This window comes from Agelaius phoeniceus, chromosome 12, assembly GCF_051311805.1.
Source record: "Agelaius phoeniceus isolate bAgePho1 chromosome 12, bAgePho1.hap1, whole genome shotgun sequence".
NCBI lineage: Eukaryota > Metazoa > Chordata > Aves > Passeriformes > Icteridae > Agelaius > Agelaius phoeniceus.
The window spans coordinates 20299802-20315935 of NC_135276.1; the positions used below are offsets into that span (position 1 = coordinate 20299802).

A 16134-nucleotide genomic window follows, 5' to 3' on the forward strand; every position below is an offset into this window, starting at 1 on the left:
AGCCATGTCACAGATTTCCCTTCCCAAGCTTCCAGACTGGGAAACTGATAGGAAATGTGGTCAGATGGATCCCAAAAAACCATCAGAACCTCTTCCCAGAAGCTCTGCATTGCTGGCGGCTTCTCCACACCTCTGGGGTTGGAAAACCATTCCCATGCTGGTCATAGTTCTGCAGGGTGGGGCTCAGGGCAGCTTTGGTGTCACACCTGTGCTGCCAGCAGCTGTGACACTGCTGTCCCAATCCCACCCCTCTCCTCCCCACCACCCAACCCTCTGCTCCCCTCTCCGTGCCACGAAAAACCCTCGGGGCATCCGCACACCAGAAATAATCCTGTTTCCTTCCCCTCTCCCTTCTCTCCTCTCCACGACTGCCCCCGAAGGGCTCGAATGCCAGCGGCCGAAGCGGCAGAACTCGAGCGATGACATCGAGGTCCTCTCCACCGGGACGCCCCTGCAGCAAGAGAGCCCCGAGCTGTACCGGAAAGGGACCACCCCGTCCGACCTGACCCCCGAGGACAGCCCGCTGCAGAGCTTCCCCGCCAGCCCCTGCTCCACGCCGCCCCTCGGCCCTTCCTGCAGGAACAAGAGCGCCCACTTCTCCAGGCAGGTCTCGGTGGACGAAGAGAGGGGCGGCGAGATCCAGATGTTGCTGGAGGGGCGCGGCGGGGATTACCTGCGCCCCAACAGCTGGAGCGAAGAGAAGGTGGGCGGGAGCCGCGCCGGGAGGAGCGGGACGATGCGCAGCGGGCAGCTGGGCTCCACCGCTGGCCCCGAAGACTACAGAGGTCGGAGCGGGGGACACAAACATTCGGCCTCCAACCACAAGCCGAGAGAGAGGTGGACAGATTCCCCAGCCACGGTTTCATGGACTTCCCACCACAGGTCCCACAACCACAGCTCAGGGAGCTCCAAGCTGCTTGAGCTGGACGAGGAGAAGATGAGCAATTACGAGATGGAGATGAAACCCCTCATGAGGATGGATTCTTATATGCAAGAGATTCACACCCAAAAAAGACACTACAGCAAAGGGGGAGGCTGCAGGAGCGTGGCTGACGAGCACCGCGGGGAAGAGCGGGGCTTCGGGGTTCAGAGACTGAGGTCTAAGTCCCAGAACAAAGAGAATTTCAGGCCAGCTTCCTCTGCCGAGCCCACGGTGCAGAAACTGGAAAACCTGAGATTCGGGGACAAAGCTGAACCTCGGCTACTGAGGTGGGACTTAACCTTCTCCCCGCCACAGAAATCTTTACCTGTTGCACTAGAATCTGAAGAGGACAGTGGGGATGCGCTCAAATCCAGTACGGTGAGTGAGGGCGCTGGGACTGCAATTCTGGCCTGAAAGCCTGGGGCTGTTGTGGGGCTCAGTGGAGTTGGGTGGGGGAGAAATTTGGAAAATGTGAATTATCGTGGGTTTGTGCCTTGAATCCCCTGTCCTCCCTTCTCCCACTCTGCTGGACATTGGTGTGGCGAGTTCCCTGCAGACTGTGCTGGGAGCATTCCCTGGAGGATGGAGTTTTGCAGCCCAGCCCCTGGGCCAGCAATAAAAATCCATTATTGCTGGGAATTTGGTGGGAAAAGCTGCAGGAGCAGGCAAGGCATTGGTGATGCTTCCTTGGGTTATGGTTATGGCCATAGAGCTTCCTGCTGCTCCAGGACAGCTCCCTGTGAGACACCTCACCCTGGGCTCCTCATTTTGGGGGAGATAAGGACACTTTGGGCATGAAGTGGCTGCTGGGAAGGTGTTCAGGAGAGAAGACAGAGTGATCTTAAAAGCTGCTGCAGAGTGGAAGGGAATAATCTGTTCTCCACGAACAGAATTAATGGGCTTAAAGTCAAGGAGGGTGAGCCATTAACCATGGCTAATGAGGTGAGGGCTGTAATGAACTGCCTGGGGAAGGAGGGTCTGAGTTGGACATCACAGCTCAGACAGGACCTGGACAGGGCTCAACCTCCTTAGAAGGCTGAGCTGGGTGGATTTTAGGTTTTTTGCAGTCTTGTTTTTTGAGGATTCCTGGATTTCCCATTAGAAGTTTCCTCACTTGTTCTCACTGGTTGGCATTGACAGGAGAGGTGATGGGGTCTGCTGGGAGCACTGGAAAATCCACCAGTGCCCCAAACTGTCCCTGCCAAACACAGGGCAGGGCTGGAGGTGTCCCATGAGGATGCCCCAGACCTACCCAGGAGAAATGGAAGACCTGTCACGCTCAGGAGGTGACATTTTAGCAGGAAGGAGCTAAATCTCCCTGTCAGGGGAGCACAGGATGGTGCCTGGTCACGAAACTGAAATGAATTTGTCAGTCAGGCTGAAAATTCAGGCGAGAGGCATCGAGGTGTGTGAGGCGTGGTGACATTTGCCATGGCTGCAGTGTCCCTGCTCCTCCAGCACCTGCCAGCAGAGCTGAGGTGTAGAGAGAGGAGGGAGCAGCCTGGGATGCAGGAAGGATGGATCTGCCCCAGCTTTCTGGCTGGAGTTGTGGATAAATCCCCCCAGAACAGCCTGGGATGCAGGAAGGATGGATTTGCCCCAGCTTTCTGGCTGGAGCTATGATAAATCCCCCCAGAACAGCCTGGGATGCAGGAAGGATGGATCTGCCCCAGCTTTCTGGCTGGAGTTGTGGATAAATCTCCCCAGAACAGCCTGGGATGCAGGAAGGATGGATCTGCCCCAGCTTTCTGGCTGGAGTTGTGGATAAATCCCCCCAGAACAGCCTGGGATGCAGGAAGGATGGATCTGCCCCAGCTTTCTGGCTGGAGTTGTGGATAAATCCCCCCAGAACAGCCTGGGATGCAGGAAGGATGGATCTGCCCCAGCTTTCTGGCTGGAGCTGTGATAAATCCCCCCAGAACAGCCTGGGATGCAGGAAGGATGGATCTGCCCCAGCTCCCCTACTGATAAATCCCCCCCAGCAGCTTTGGAGCTCTCTGCCTCCCCATCCCTGGGCTCAGGATCAGCAGCTCCCACCCAGCACCAAGGGGGAGCTGAGCACAGGGGCTCACACAGGACACATCCTGCAGCCCTGGAAAAGCAGAGCCATGCAGGCTGTCCTTGCCTGCCTGGGAAGCACTGGAGACATGACAGGCAGCATTAGGAGCCTGACAGGCTCCCAGAGGGGAAGAGCAGCAGCAGTAATTGCACAGACACAGCCTGGCAAGGCCGTGGGATGCGCAGATGTTCCAGCACCTCTGACAACAAAACCTGGGAGACACAGGGCCCTCAGGAGGGATGAAACCACTGCTTCTTCTCGCTGAGAGCCACGTGATTTTGGGGAGATCAGTGGCACAAGCAGCCCTGGGCTGTGTCCCCACCCAGCCCATCAGATGTGCTCCCACCTCCGAGCTGTCACAATAAACCTCTTTCCACTTGGCTGGAGGCAAACTGCCACCAACACATTCCTGGCCATTCCCAGCGAGTCCTGGCCACTAAGGAAGGGCCCAGCCTGCGTGGAGACGTGCATGGAAAAGCCATTAGGATGCACATCCTACTTTGGAAGTGCTGGAGCTGCGGAGCAGCATGTTCAGTTTTCTCACATTCATAACCGAGGGTGGAACAGATGGCGAAGGTTTGGGAGGAAGCTAATGTAATACAGAGGAAGAGATAATATGTGGATTTAAATAACCCACAATGCCAGCAACAATTTGTTCTAGCAGGAATTGCACGGTGCTAGCAGGGTTTTGTTCCAGTGGCCTGGCAGAGAGGGGATGGCTGGACAGGAGCAGGGGAAGGTGTAGGGGAGGAATAGGAGGTGCAGGATCTGTGCTCCAACCTCCTGCCCAAACCTGTGACCTCACCTGCCATCAGAAGCATTTCAGACTTCAGGGAGTGGTGAATCCCTGAGGAGGAGGAGGAGGAGGAGGGGAAGGCTGAGGGGGCAGGATTCATCCCACAGACCCCACATCCATCTCCACACAGCACAGGACACTCACACACTCCATCCTGCAAACCCCCCCTGCATCCTGCTCCAGCTCCACATTCCCCCACAGCAAATCAAGGCTCCCTAGTCCCCCCAAAAGCCCAGTTGCCCACACTGGCCTGAAATCCCCCTTCCCTGGGGCCTGCCAGGGAAAGGCAGCTGTGGGCAGGTGTGTGAGAGCCCACACTGCTCCAGCCTCTCCCCTGGGTGCCAGCAGTGCCAGCTCCCTCAAAAGGAGGGGCTCCAAGGGCAGCTCCCAGCTCCCTCCAGCTGGGCTCCCAGAGAAAGGAGCTGCCATGAGCAGGAGGGATGCTTGGAGCTGAGCATGGCTATTTTTGCCCTACCTGAGGTATCCCTGAGCAGAAGCGAGGTCACCCTCACAGCTTAGCTTGTTTTAAAAATAATCTGCCCTAAACCAGCTCTGCACAAGCCATTCATGAGCCCAGGGCTTGGCTCTGTGCTGGAGTGGCAGCTCCAGCTTCCAAAGGCAGCACACCTCTGGCAGTGCTGGAACAGGCTGGGGGTGCAGGTCTCACAAATACACACCCCAAAATAATCACTGCTCATGATTCCCATCTGAAAAACAAGCTGGGAGCCACAGGGCCTTGAATCCAAGCCTTTCCAAACTGGCACAGGCAGGGATGCAGACTCCACAGAGCAGTCTGTAGGAGCTGTAGGAACTTTATTCTCCTCTGTCACTTTTCCCCAGTCCTTTAAAAGAAGCTCCCAGAACCACCCTCCTTTGTTGGGGCTGCACACCAGGAACTGAAAAATCATTGAAAAATCCTCTCATAAAGGTCATTCCTTGAGGCCACGGCTCAGTAACATCGATGAAATTCGGCACTGCTTGGTGTTGGCTCTCAGGGGATTTGGGAGTTTTGGGGTCACTGAGCAACACAAATGCTTTAAAATGACATTTAAGGCCACCTGATCTCTCTGTGCCTCTGTGGGCACTGACCCCAGCACCCAGAGGACAAACTCAGAGCAATTGTCAGCGTTGGAGTAGAGGAAAACGGGAGCCAATGTGCCAGGACCAGTGCCGGTGATGTAGGATTAAGGGATTTACGGGAATGTCCCCATCCCTCCCAGCCTTAAAGGCCCATGAGACACAAAGCCTGGGCCTGGGTGCTTCACAGGAGCCTTTGAGGAGCAGTAAAATGGGAAATGAAAAAAGGAATTGTCAAGAGACTGGGAAGGGAAAGGATCTTTCTGAAACGCCAGTGAGCGTTTTATCCACAAACCACTGCCCGTGGCAGGGCTGGGGAGGAAGAGAAGGGAGCAGATCTCCTTCCCTGCAGGAGCTGCACATCTGCCGCTTCTGGAAGGGAAGAGAAGCGCTTTGGGCACGGAGCAGCTCAGCGGGAAGGGCCAGGCTCAGGCACCGCCTGATCCATCACCCCCTGTCCCTGCTCAGCAGCTGTGACCCCCAGCTCTCCCCAGAGCCTTCAGGGACCGCCCTGCTCTGCCTGAGGGCACCGGGGCCGTGAGGGGGCTCAAGGCTCGGTCCTTCAGCACCGGGGGTGTGAGGGGGCTTGAGGCTCGGTCCTTCAGCATCAGGGTGTGAGGGGGCTCGAAGCCCGGTCCTTCAGCACCAGGGTGTGAGGGGGCTCCTTCAGCACTGGGGTGTGAGGGTGTGAGGGGGTTCGAGGTCTGGCCCTTCAGCACCGGGGTGTGAGGGGGTTCGAGGTCTGGCCCTTCAGCACCGGGGCTGTGAGGGGGCTCGAGATCCGATCCTTTGGCACTGGGGGTGTGGTGGGGCTCGAGGTCCGGCCCTTCAGCACCAGGGTGTGAGGGGGCTCGAGGCTCGGCCCTTCAGCACCAGGGTGTGAGGGGGCTCGAAGTCCAGTCCTTCAGCACCCGGAGTGTGAGGGGGCTCGAGGTCCAGCCCTTCAGCACCAGGGTGTGAGGGGGCCCGAGTCTCGGTCCTTCAGCGCCAGGGTATGAGGGGGCTCCTTCAGCACCGGGGTGTGAGGGGGCTCGAGTCTCGGTCCTTCAGCACCGGGGCCGTGAAGGGGCTCGAAGCCCGGCCCTTCACGGTGTCCTGTCCCATCGCACCCCAGGGACGTGAGGGCAGCAGCCCAAAGCCAGCCCTGACTGTTCCCCGCAGCGTCACACGGAGCTAATCCCAGCCCAAATGCAAAAATTCCCGGGGAAAGAACCGCAGCAGAGGCTCTAAAGGCATCTCCCGGCTGAGAGATCTCCGAGAGCCCCCGTGTCCCTGCGGGGGTGGCGGGGAGGGATCCCGGCAGCCTCTCCCTCCCTCCCTCCTCCGGCAGCGAGCGGCTGAGGGGCGGATTTGCCAGCAGATATTGCAGGCAGGTTTCGCTGTCGCTGGGGAAAGGCAGGAGCACGCAGCCAATCTGCAGGGAGCTGCCGGAGCCGGGGCTGCGGGCACGGGGCTCGGCACAGCCTCCCCCGGCACGGCAGCGGGGATGGAGCCCGGCACCGGCACCTCCCCGCTGGATCTCCCCGTGCTGTTGCAATACCAAACGAAATGAACGCTACTCACACGCTGAGATGTCCAAGGCAAAAAAAAAAAAAAAACCAAAAAAAACAAAAAAACCAAAAAACAACCAAAACAAAAAACCAGCACGTTTATTTCCCGACTTCGGTATTTATAGAATTCCAAAAGTGACCAGGGATTGGAGGATGAAATTGCTACCTCTCCAACCACGCTGGTCAAACCAACAGTTCATCAATTCTCTCTTCCTCCAGAAAGGAATGCAAAAAAATCATTATTTACATGAAAAGTGTGTGAGAAACTCCATTACAAAAATGTAAACATCAGAAGGCCTAGAAGAACTTTTAAAGAACAGGGCGACACCCTTGCCAGAGCTGCTGGGTTATTCCTGAAGGGATTCATCCCAGGTGGAGATGAATTTCCCTTCCTTTTTTAGGCACCTTTAGCCCTAAAGGTCGTAAAATGAGTTAGAAATAAAACCTGGGTGTTTTCTCCACCCCAGCCTGTTGGGGATGTGAAGATCCCCTGTGCATGGAGGTGTTCCCATCTGGGAACCTGGGGACTTGTTTGGCATTAACCTCCCTGGGATTAAACCCTGTGATTTATCCCTGTGGCCTTCCAGCTTCAGGTTTTCCCATTTATTTTTTTCCCCATCGGGTGCCATACCCCAGGTCTCCCAACACAATCATCCCTGGGTTTTCCTTCTTCCTGTCATCTCAAGCAACCAGATTCACCTCAATCCCAGCTGGCAGCTGCGTGCCCAGACAAACAGAAGCCATAATTTCATGGGAATAAGGAGGAAGAGGAGTCCTGTTGCCATCACAGCTCTGGAATGAGGCAGGGCTGAGCATTGCTACAGGGGTTGTCTCTTCTTGAGACAAATAATAATCACAAACTGTTCCTCCTCTAATCCCTTTCGTGTTCAGACAACCTGAGGTAAATAATCTTCAGAGGGAAATGGGATGTTCAACTCGACAGGGTCCTTTTCAAAGCCTTTTCATCTCCAGGGCCTCTGATGTACCAGGGAGCACCTTCCTGGCTCTGCTCCTGTCATCTGGATATTGGGGTTGAGCCCAATTCCATCTCTTAGCTTGGAAAATTTGGGGCCAAACACCAGCTTTTGACTGCATTAGAAACAAATTTTGACTGCTCTTTTTAGAATAAAAATCTTAAAATGAGAGCTTCAAACATACCTAAACAAACACTGAGCTCAGTTCCAGCACCTGGATTGAACCAGGGGTGACAAATCATTTCTTTGAGAGGCTAAAGGATCTCTAAGAGGATAACCTCTCATTTTTTTAGCCTTTTTTTCCCTAGAAGCAGGTTTTTCCATCCCACCCAACTCACTTTCACTCACACAAGCACTTTTAGCATCTCCTGGGCCCCTTCCTGGAGCCACGGGAGCTGCTGCAATCCGCTGGAGAAAGCCAAGTGGCTCCCTGATGTTTCCTTTGCTAAATGCTCCTTAACCATTTCACAGAGCTTGTTCCTGGCAATGATGTGACAATTCAGCACAAATGTCATCGAGCTGCTAAGTTTGCAGCCCTTTCTGCAGTGCTGAGGCTGGAAAATGGTGCATATCTATTTTTTTTTTTTTTTTTAATTTTTTTTTGCTGATCCGAGTCCTTAGTAATTACACTTAATAGATCCCAGAGGGATTCCTAGGTAACCTGCTCTCTGGTTTCCATGGCAGAGAGGCAGAGCTTGTACCCTGTGATAACAGATAATAATGGATTGCTAATGCTTAAATTAATTATGCCACAATTGCATTTGTAAACCAGCTGTCCGTCGTATTCCCAGAAAAACTCCGGAGTTGCTACACAACAGTTCCAGGATAAAAACAAACAAGGCAGAGGGGCAGGAATTACTCTACAGCTACAATTACTGTTATTACTCCTGTGCCATAACCATGGCTTATTCCTATTTTAGTGTTTCCATGGGTTAAGGTCTAAGTTTCTGTTCTTTAAGCTTGGAAGCAAAGCTTTAAAATCCTTGGAGATCCAACCTGTTGATAGAGAAGGATCCTTTTGCCCAGCTGACATTGGTGTAGATTCCCATCCTTGGCAGATGTTTTCCTTCTCCTGTGAAGGACTCCAGGGATATTATTGTAAAAACCCTGAAATTTGGCCCCACCAAACTGTGACAGCAACAGGCAAAGCTGCCAATCAGGGGCTGTGTCTCCTCTTTCCAAAAGCTCCTGTTGGAGGTTGGAGCACAGTGGGAAGGGTTTAAAAGCCACGGGTTTTAAAGCACTGGTTCTCTGCTGCAGCAAAAGGGAGTTCAGTGCCCTGCAGCCAGGCTGGGCTCAGCAAAGCCTCTCTCCCAAAGCTCAGCTCCAGCACTGATCCATCTCCCGCCCAGGCACAGAGCAGGAATGATGCTCAGCGCTGTCACATCTCCCAGGCCATCCCTGCCATGGGAGGAGAGAAGGGCAAACCTTCCCCCTGAGCAGAGGGGAAGGCAGTGAGACCTCACGAGACAGAAATCAGGCAGACATTAGCACTGAGAAGTGCAGCAGGATCTGTAATTGGAGCTAAAACAGAAGCTTTGGAGGGGCAAAACTGCTTATCCAGCAGCAGCTGCCATTCACTGCCATTCCCACCTGGACAGCAGCACACGGAGGAGGGGGTTAAAGGAGGGAGCTGTAAAAAGGAGGCACAATTTGTGAGCTGGATTTGAACTGGTTGGTTTGAAGATCTCCCACCCCTGCCTGGCCACCCTGTTCCTGGGATGGGAAATGGGGCAGATCCTGTGCCTGCAGAGGCAAAGGAAGCATTCCCTGCTGCCCCTGCCCTGCCCAGGACTGCAGGATGCAAACAGGCCCAGCCTCAGCAGAAGCTCTGAGCACGGGGATCCAGGGCTGCCGATGTGAGCAGGTGTTGGATCCTCCCAGTTTTCCAGCTGAGGGCACAGCTTTGATGCCCTGTGTGTAAATCACAGAACCACGGGATCATTTACCTGGAAAATGCTCTGGAATTGAGTCCAACCATTCCCCCAGCACTGCTCCACGTCCCCAAGTGCCACATCCACACAGCTCTGGGGATGGGGACTCCACCACTGCCCTGGGTGAAGAATTATTCCCAAATATCCAATCTGAACCTCCCTGGTACAACTGCAGTGTGATTCCTCTTGTCCTGCTGCTGTTTCTTGGGAGAAGTGAGCAGTGAAGGCTGAGCTCCCTCCCCAGAGGGATGGACCTCAAGTACATCCCAAAGTGAGGGAACAGGGAACTGGAGCAGGGGCAGCGCTGGGTTGTGCTGTTTTTTGGCAGGGAATTCCTCCATGGAGCAGCCCAGGGATGGGGCTGAGCCCTCCCTGGCTGCAGGGCCGGGGCAGGAGCTCGTTCTGTGCCTCGGCGGGGCTGTGCCAAGGCAAACAATGACACTGATAATCGCCTGCAATCTGTTATTATATTACCAGCAGCTCAAAAACCCTAAAACCCAATAATCTTCTGAAATGCAGCTAATCCCTCCCAGCGCCAGCAAGGCCGGGCTTGGCACGGCCGGGCTGGGGAAGGGAAGGAGCAGCGAGCAGGGGGTGGTTGCTGCCTTTGGAAGCTTCTCGTGGCACAGGAGGAGAGGTTTGCCGGGAGCAGCCAGCCCTGGATGGGTACCTGGCTGCTCTCTGCAATCCCTGCCTTGGCTTGGCTGCCTTTGACCCTGTTGCTAAGCTACAAATATGCCTTTCCAGCAGGCTCCAGCATCCTCGCTCCCACCCACTCCCAAACGGCAGCTGAATCAGGCTGCTCGGAACAGAAACCATCCCCGGGCAGCTGGGAGCTGCTTCTTCCCGTTCCTTTCCCAGCAGCTCCGCAGAGCCAGCCAGGGAAAGCTCCCAGAGGCTGCCCAGCCCTGTCCCCACTCCATCCCAGCGACGTGGGGAGCGCCAGGAGGGGGCAGGAGCCTGGGGAAAAGCGTTTGGAGCATCCCAGCCCTGGGATGCAGCAGGAATAGCTGAGGATCCCAGCAAATCCAAGAAAAAGCAACCACCCACCTGCTGCCAGCAGCACTCACCCTGTGAGAGCCCCGCTCACACCATGGCACCAAGGATGAGGTGCCAGGATGGATGAGGTGCCAGGATGGATGAGGTGCCAGAGATGTTTTCCTGACCAGTGTCCTACAGAAGGATGTGTTGGAGGGTTGGCTGCAGTGCCCTGATGTTCCTGGGATGCTGGTGGGGTCCCACAGGATTGTCCAGGATGTGCTCCAGGGGAAACCATGGATGCTCCCTGAGGGAATGAACTATTCCTGAGATGTTCAGCCCAGCTGGGGTGGGGATGTGCACGGGGCAGCTGCAGTGGGGTTCCTGCAATGCTTTCCAGGTGAAATCACAGAATCCTGGCATGGTTTGGGTTAGAAGGACCTTAAAGTTCTTCCCATCCCACCCCTGCCATGGCAGGGACACCTTCCACCATCCCAGGGTGCTCCAAGCCCTGTCCAACCTGGCCTTGGACACTCCCAAGTGATTCCCAGGAGCTTCATTTGGTCCATATAAACTCAGGAAAGGTTATTAGAGCATTCCCAAAATGTTGCCTGAACATGGACCCCCATGTGCTGGCCTGACGTCCAGGATACCTGGAAAACAACTGCATTTATTGGGAAATGTCCTGGACACTTCAAACCATTCCCAAACCACTCTAAGATCCCATAATTTGCCTTTTTTTTTCATTGACCACCTGAAAGCAACCAATTTTAGTTCTGTTTTTAAGGCCAGAGTTCCTATGGGAGTGGCATGGGATGAGCCAAGTGTTTGTTTGGCAGCTTCAAAAATCCTCCAAGGGTTCCTGGGCACTTTGGGATCTGCTCATCCCCAGAGCTGCCTGGACTCCCCGGAGCAGATTCTCCTGGATTCTCCCCAGATTCTCCTGGAATCCCTGCAGAATTCCAAGGATCCATCTAACTCCTGTCCTTCTCTTTCTCTTGCAGGGTTCAGCTCCCATCCTGGTAGTCATGGTGATCTTACTAAATATTGGAGTCGCCATTTTGTTTATTAACTTTTTCATCTAATTCAAGACTGTCTTGTTTGCAAAAATAACAGTTACATGTATGAATGGGGGAAAAAAAAACAAAAACAAAACAAAAAAACCAGAACCAAACAACAACAACAAAAAAAAACAAACAAAGGGAAAAATCATAACTCGAACTGTCCTCTGACAATTTCCAAGTCTTTTCACAGAAGAACAACAAATGATCGAGTCTCACTCACAGTTTGCCTTTTTTCCTGGGTAATGTTTTTTGGATTTTAGCCAAAATTCTTTGCTTGTATAACACTATGCTGTGTGGCATGGCAAAATGCTATCAACACTCTGCCCCCCCAACACTGGGAAGGATGAGAAGGAATCCCAACAAAAGAAAAAACCTCGCTTCCCTTCCCCTCACCCCCCCCCACAAAAGAAAATAATTGTAACAACAGCAATGAACCCCAAAATGGAGATGAGACAAGGGGACCATGGGGAAAGTTTGGGTGGAGTGGGGATGGATTCTGGGATGCTCCAGGCTGAGCTTCCCAGGGAAATCCAAATGATAAATGGGAGAGAAAAGCAGAACCAGGCTTTTCACCCTTTGGAAATGGAGGAATGCTGCTGTGAGAAGGAGGAGAGAAGGAGCACAGGGAAGGAATGAACCCTGTCTGGATGGGAAAATGGCAGAACAAGCCCCGTTCTGATCCTTGTTTTTAAACAAAAATTGGCTTTTTGCAGAATTCCTCGGGGCAGGGGGGAATAGGGAACACGAGGTGTGAGCAGCAGCCCCAGCACCCTCCTGCCTTCACTCCTCCTCCCCAGGCTGCTCCTCACCCATGGCAAGGCAGGAAAACCACCCAGAGCTACTTTTAATTCACAGCCGATTTCTCCTGGCTAAAAATCCCCCCAAAAAGCCCTTTGGAGGCACCTCCAGCAGCACAGACGGAGTGGCTGATGGTGCTGTGCTGGTGAGGAGCATCCAGCCCATCCCAAAAAATGTGCACAGGGAGCAGGGTGGGGAGGGACAGGGGACAGAGGGCTCAATTCCAATCCACTGAGGATGACAATAAAACAAAACCAAGCAGAAATCCAACTGTTTCTCAAAGGCACCTGGGGAGGAGCACCTGGAGCATGTCCCAGAGAGGAGGGAGAGGGTGGTGGGTTTGTCTCTTACATCTTGCTGTGGACTGTTTCAGACATCATGCTTGGGCTCTGAGCATGTAGTATTTTGCACTTTGTAATGCAGGATGTATATTCCAGCTTCCAACATGTCCCTGTATTAAAAAAAAAAAAAAAAGAAAAAAAAGAAAAAAAAAAAGAAAAAAAAAGAAGAAAAAAAGAAAAAAAAAAAAAGAAAATCAAACCAAACATCATTGGCAATGGCAGCCTCTAAGGATGTATTTTCTTTCTTTTTTTTTTTTTTCTATGTCACTTAATTTCTTCGTTTCTACCATCTTTGTACTATGCCTGCCTTGATTTTTGTCCCCTCCCTGTCCCCACGGATAACCTGCAGACTCATTAAAGATGCGTATCCCTGTTCTGAGCTGTCCTGGTGCCGATCACAGCGTGCTCTCAGCTCCAGCCCTGGGCACTGGCGCTCCCATCCCTCCCCTCGGTGCTCCCCCACCAGCAGCTCCCACGGCTCCTTTGGGATTTGGCAGGGCCAGGGACCAAATCCCACCCTCATCCCCCCCTGCAGCTGCAGCAGCAGGAGAAGGGTGCGGGAGGGTGGCAGCTCCCGAGGGGGGTGAGACCCTCCCAGGAGATTTTGGGGGTGGGGAAGGAGGGAAAAGCCCTCCCCGACATTCACGTCCAGAGTTGTTGGATCCAGCCCGGACTCGTGGACTCAGCTTTGCTTTGCTTCTGTTTTAGCTGTTTCTCTGCTACCTTTTCAGCAGATTTCTTATTACACTGCACTGGATTGCTATATTTTTAACCAGAAATAAACTAAGGATTAGAGCATGTGCCAGTTAAATTCAGTTCTTTTCCTTACATGGTCTGATTCCCTCCTGTCGCAGTTTTGCTTCCTCTTCTCCTTCCTTTCCCTTTCCAGGCACAGGGCTATGGGTGGACAGGGGAAAGGATAATTTTGAAATTCCATTTTCCACAGTAACTGTCCATCATCTTCCCACCTCTTCCTTTTTTTGTGTTGTTTTGGATTTTCCTTTTGGGTCCTTAGTCATAATTTTTTTTCCCCTCTTCAAGGCTTGCTGCACACTTGAAATGAACAAAAAATAACCACACATTGGGATTGTAGCCTTGGGAATTCACCCCTGGGATTTGGAATCCTGCTTCTGCACTTTGGAGACACTCTCGAGGACCTTTTTTTTTTATTTTTTTTTTGGTGCATTTGAGTGCAGGACACAAAGCTCCTGTCAGGAGCAGGCTAAACACAGCCCTGCAGACACAGATATTTAGATATCTGTGAAACAGCAGCAGAATGCCTCTTGTTATCCATCAAATAAAAGGACTGGTGGTTTCCTGACTGGATTTTTCCCACTGCTGCCTGCCCAGTTATTCCTGCTCTTGCCCCTGGACCAGCACAGGATTTTCCAGCTCTCTGCTCCATTCAGTCAAGCTGAGGTTTGCTCAGGAGGAAAGACAGCCACAGACTAATATTAATTGGCTCCCAACCCACATGGTCCAAAATAATGATTCCTTTCTTAATCCCGGGGAGTTGAGCAATTTGTCTCAGTCCTGGGCTTTTCACATTTGCCCAAGGCCAGAAATATTCCTGAGAAGTAGCCCAGAGACAGAGGCAATTCAGTGTATTTCCCTGTCGTATGAGCCTGGCTCCTGCAGATCTACCTAAGGCCCATTAAAATGCCCATCAAGGTGGGCCATAAATCCATGGAAATGATCCAGCCCTGCTGCTTTATGTCCAGGCTGGCAGCTGCACTTGGTCAGTTGAAGTTTTGGATCATTTTTTAAGGCTGCACTGGAATTTTTATGTTCTGTCAGTACAAGGAGGGGCTGGCACAGCAGAGCAATGGGGAAGGGGGAATTTGGGAAGGGAGATTTGGATCCCACCTGTGTGAAAGGTGCTGAGCTCCAGCACTGCATCCTTGGGAAGAGCAAGAAGGAAGGAAGGAAGGAAGGAAGGAAGACAAACCCCCTGTGCCACGTCAGCTGCTCCCAGCCCATCTGGTGTCTGGGTGGTTGTACCCAAGACCCAGATTCCAGCAGTCCCCAGAGCCCCAGGTTGCAGAGATGCCGAGCTGTGGCAGCATCCCTGCCAGGAAAACAGCCAGACTGCATCAGAGGGGGAGGAGCGACAGCAGAAACAGGGTGGGACCCACGGCAGAGGCCTTAATTGAGACCTAAGGACTAATTACACACGGCAGCTTTGGCAAGTGCAGGGAGCATGGGAAGCAGGGATTTTTGGAAGCTGTCCCACAGACAGGGCGGCTCCAGAGGGCTGGGCTGAGGCAGGACAGAACAGGGATGGGATGGGATCTCCTGAGCTGGGGGTGAGGGCTTTGCAGGGAACAGAATCCTGACTAAAGCTTTTCCTGCTTTAGGAAACAGCTCAGCTCCTTGCACAGCTCCTGAATGACTGCAGCAGCTGTGGGATCATCAAATCATGGAATGGGTTGGGTTGGAAGGGATCTTAAAGCTCATCCTGTCCCACCCTTGCATGGACACCTTCCACTACCCCAGGTTGCTCCAAGCCCCATCCAACCCGGCCTTGGACACTTCCAGGGATCCAGGGGCAGCCACAGCTGCTCTGGGCACCTGTGCCAGGGCCTGCCCACCCTAACAGGGCGGGGCAAATCCTTCAAAACATTGAACAGAAAGATGTGAACTTACCCAAGTGAGAGGACAACAGGGTGAGTGACTGAGCAAGCCAGGGGATTCCTTCCTGGATTAACAAGAAAGGCTTTGTTTTCACTTTTCCCAGATCATCAATAAATGCTCCATTTTCTCCTCTCCCAGGTTATCAATAAATGGTTTGTTTTCACCTCTCACCTGTTATTTTGTGGGGAAGGTCCCTCCCTGCCAGCCATGTTTTTATCTCACCAATTAAAGCTCCCTGTCAGCTCTATTTAATCTTCCTTCTGTCCTAATGAGCCCAGCAGATCCCAGCCCTGCTCTCTGGAGAGCTGCATCCCTGGGGATGGCCCTGCCACAGCAATACCCAGGGCACCTGGAATTCCCTGCACAAGGACAGCCAGCCCTGATGGCACCTCCAGGCATCACTTGGCTGCTGCAGCACACACCTGGATCCCATCTGCTGTCCCCAAGGACACAGCACTGCTCTGCTGGGAAGGAAGGGATGCCTTGAGGAGAGGGGCTGAAAAACAAAGCCTTGGAGCAGCCCACTCCTTCCTGGCCTCAGTGAGGTCTGCAGGTGGACATTTCACTGGTCATCAGGAGGTCACCTGCAGGACAACTGGGCCAACAGGGGGAAAAACTGAACTGGGACATCCCACAAAGGCAAAACTACAGTGGACATGGAAAAGGAAGAGGTTTCTGTGAGTGCATCTGACAGGTAAGGCAGGAAAGGATTCCCAGGTTTTTCCAGGTATCCCAGAGCTGCTGGTGCAGATGTCACAGCAGGAACTGCAATCCCTCATCCACACCAGGAGGAAAACAAGAACACAAACTGGGATGGGATTTACTGAGCAAAACAAGGTGATATAAAATAAAGGTGATATAACCAAGTGAGTTTATTGTAGGAACACCTGGAGACACGTCCTGGCCCCAGTCAGGAATCTGGGACCAGTGAACCATTGTCATGTGCAGTTTGTCCAGACAGACCTCAAACAACTTTGGAACAACAAAGTCAGTGTTGTACAGCCCAG

At 53.1% G+C, this 16134-nt stretch overlaps 1 protein-coding gene and 1 long non-coding RNA gene across 2 annotated transcripts in view; one reads left to right on the forward strand and one right to left on the reverse strand.

Annotated features, from left to right (window-relative positions):
* The window catches only part of JPH3 (junctophilin 3), a 49933-nt gene extending 36640 nt beyond the window's left edge, over positions 1-13293 (forward strand). The window contains exons 4-5 of the mRNA XM_054640687.2: positions 381-1300; positions 11295-13293. Coding sequence (XP_054496662.1) covers positions 381-1300; positions 11295-11375 — 1001 coding nt within the window. The 3' untranslated portion in view covers positions 11376-13293. The remainder of the gene's footprint in view (positions 1-380; positions 1301-11294) is intronic.
* Positions 12254-16134, reverse strand: LOC143695122 (uncharacterized). Its single transcript, XR_013184059.1, has 2 exons — positions 13323-16134; positions 12254-12603 (listed from the first exon to the last, which is right to left on the reverse strand). It is a non-coding gene; the product is annotated as an uncharacterized LOC143695122 (long non-coding RNA).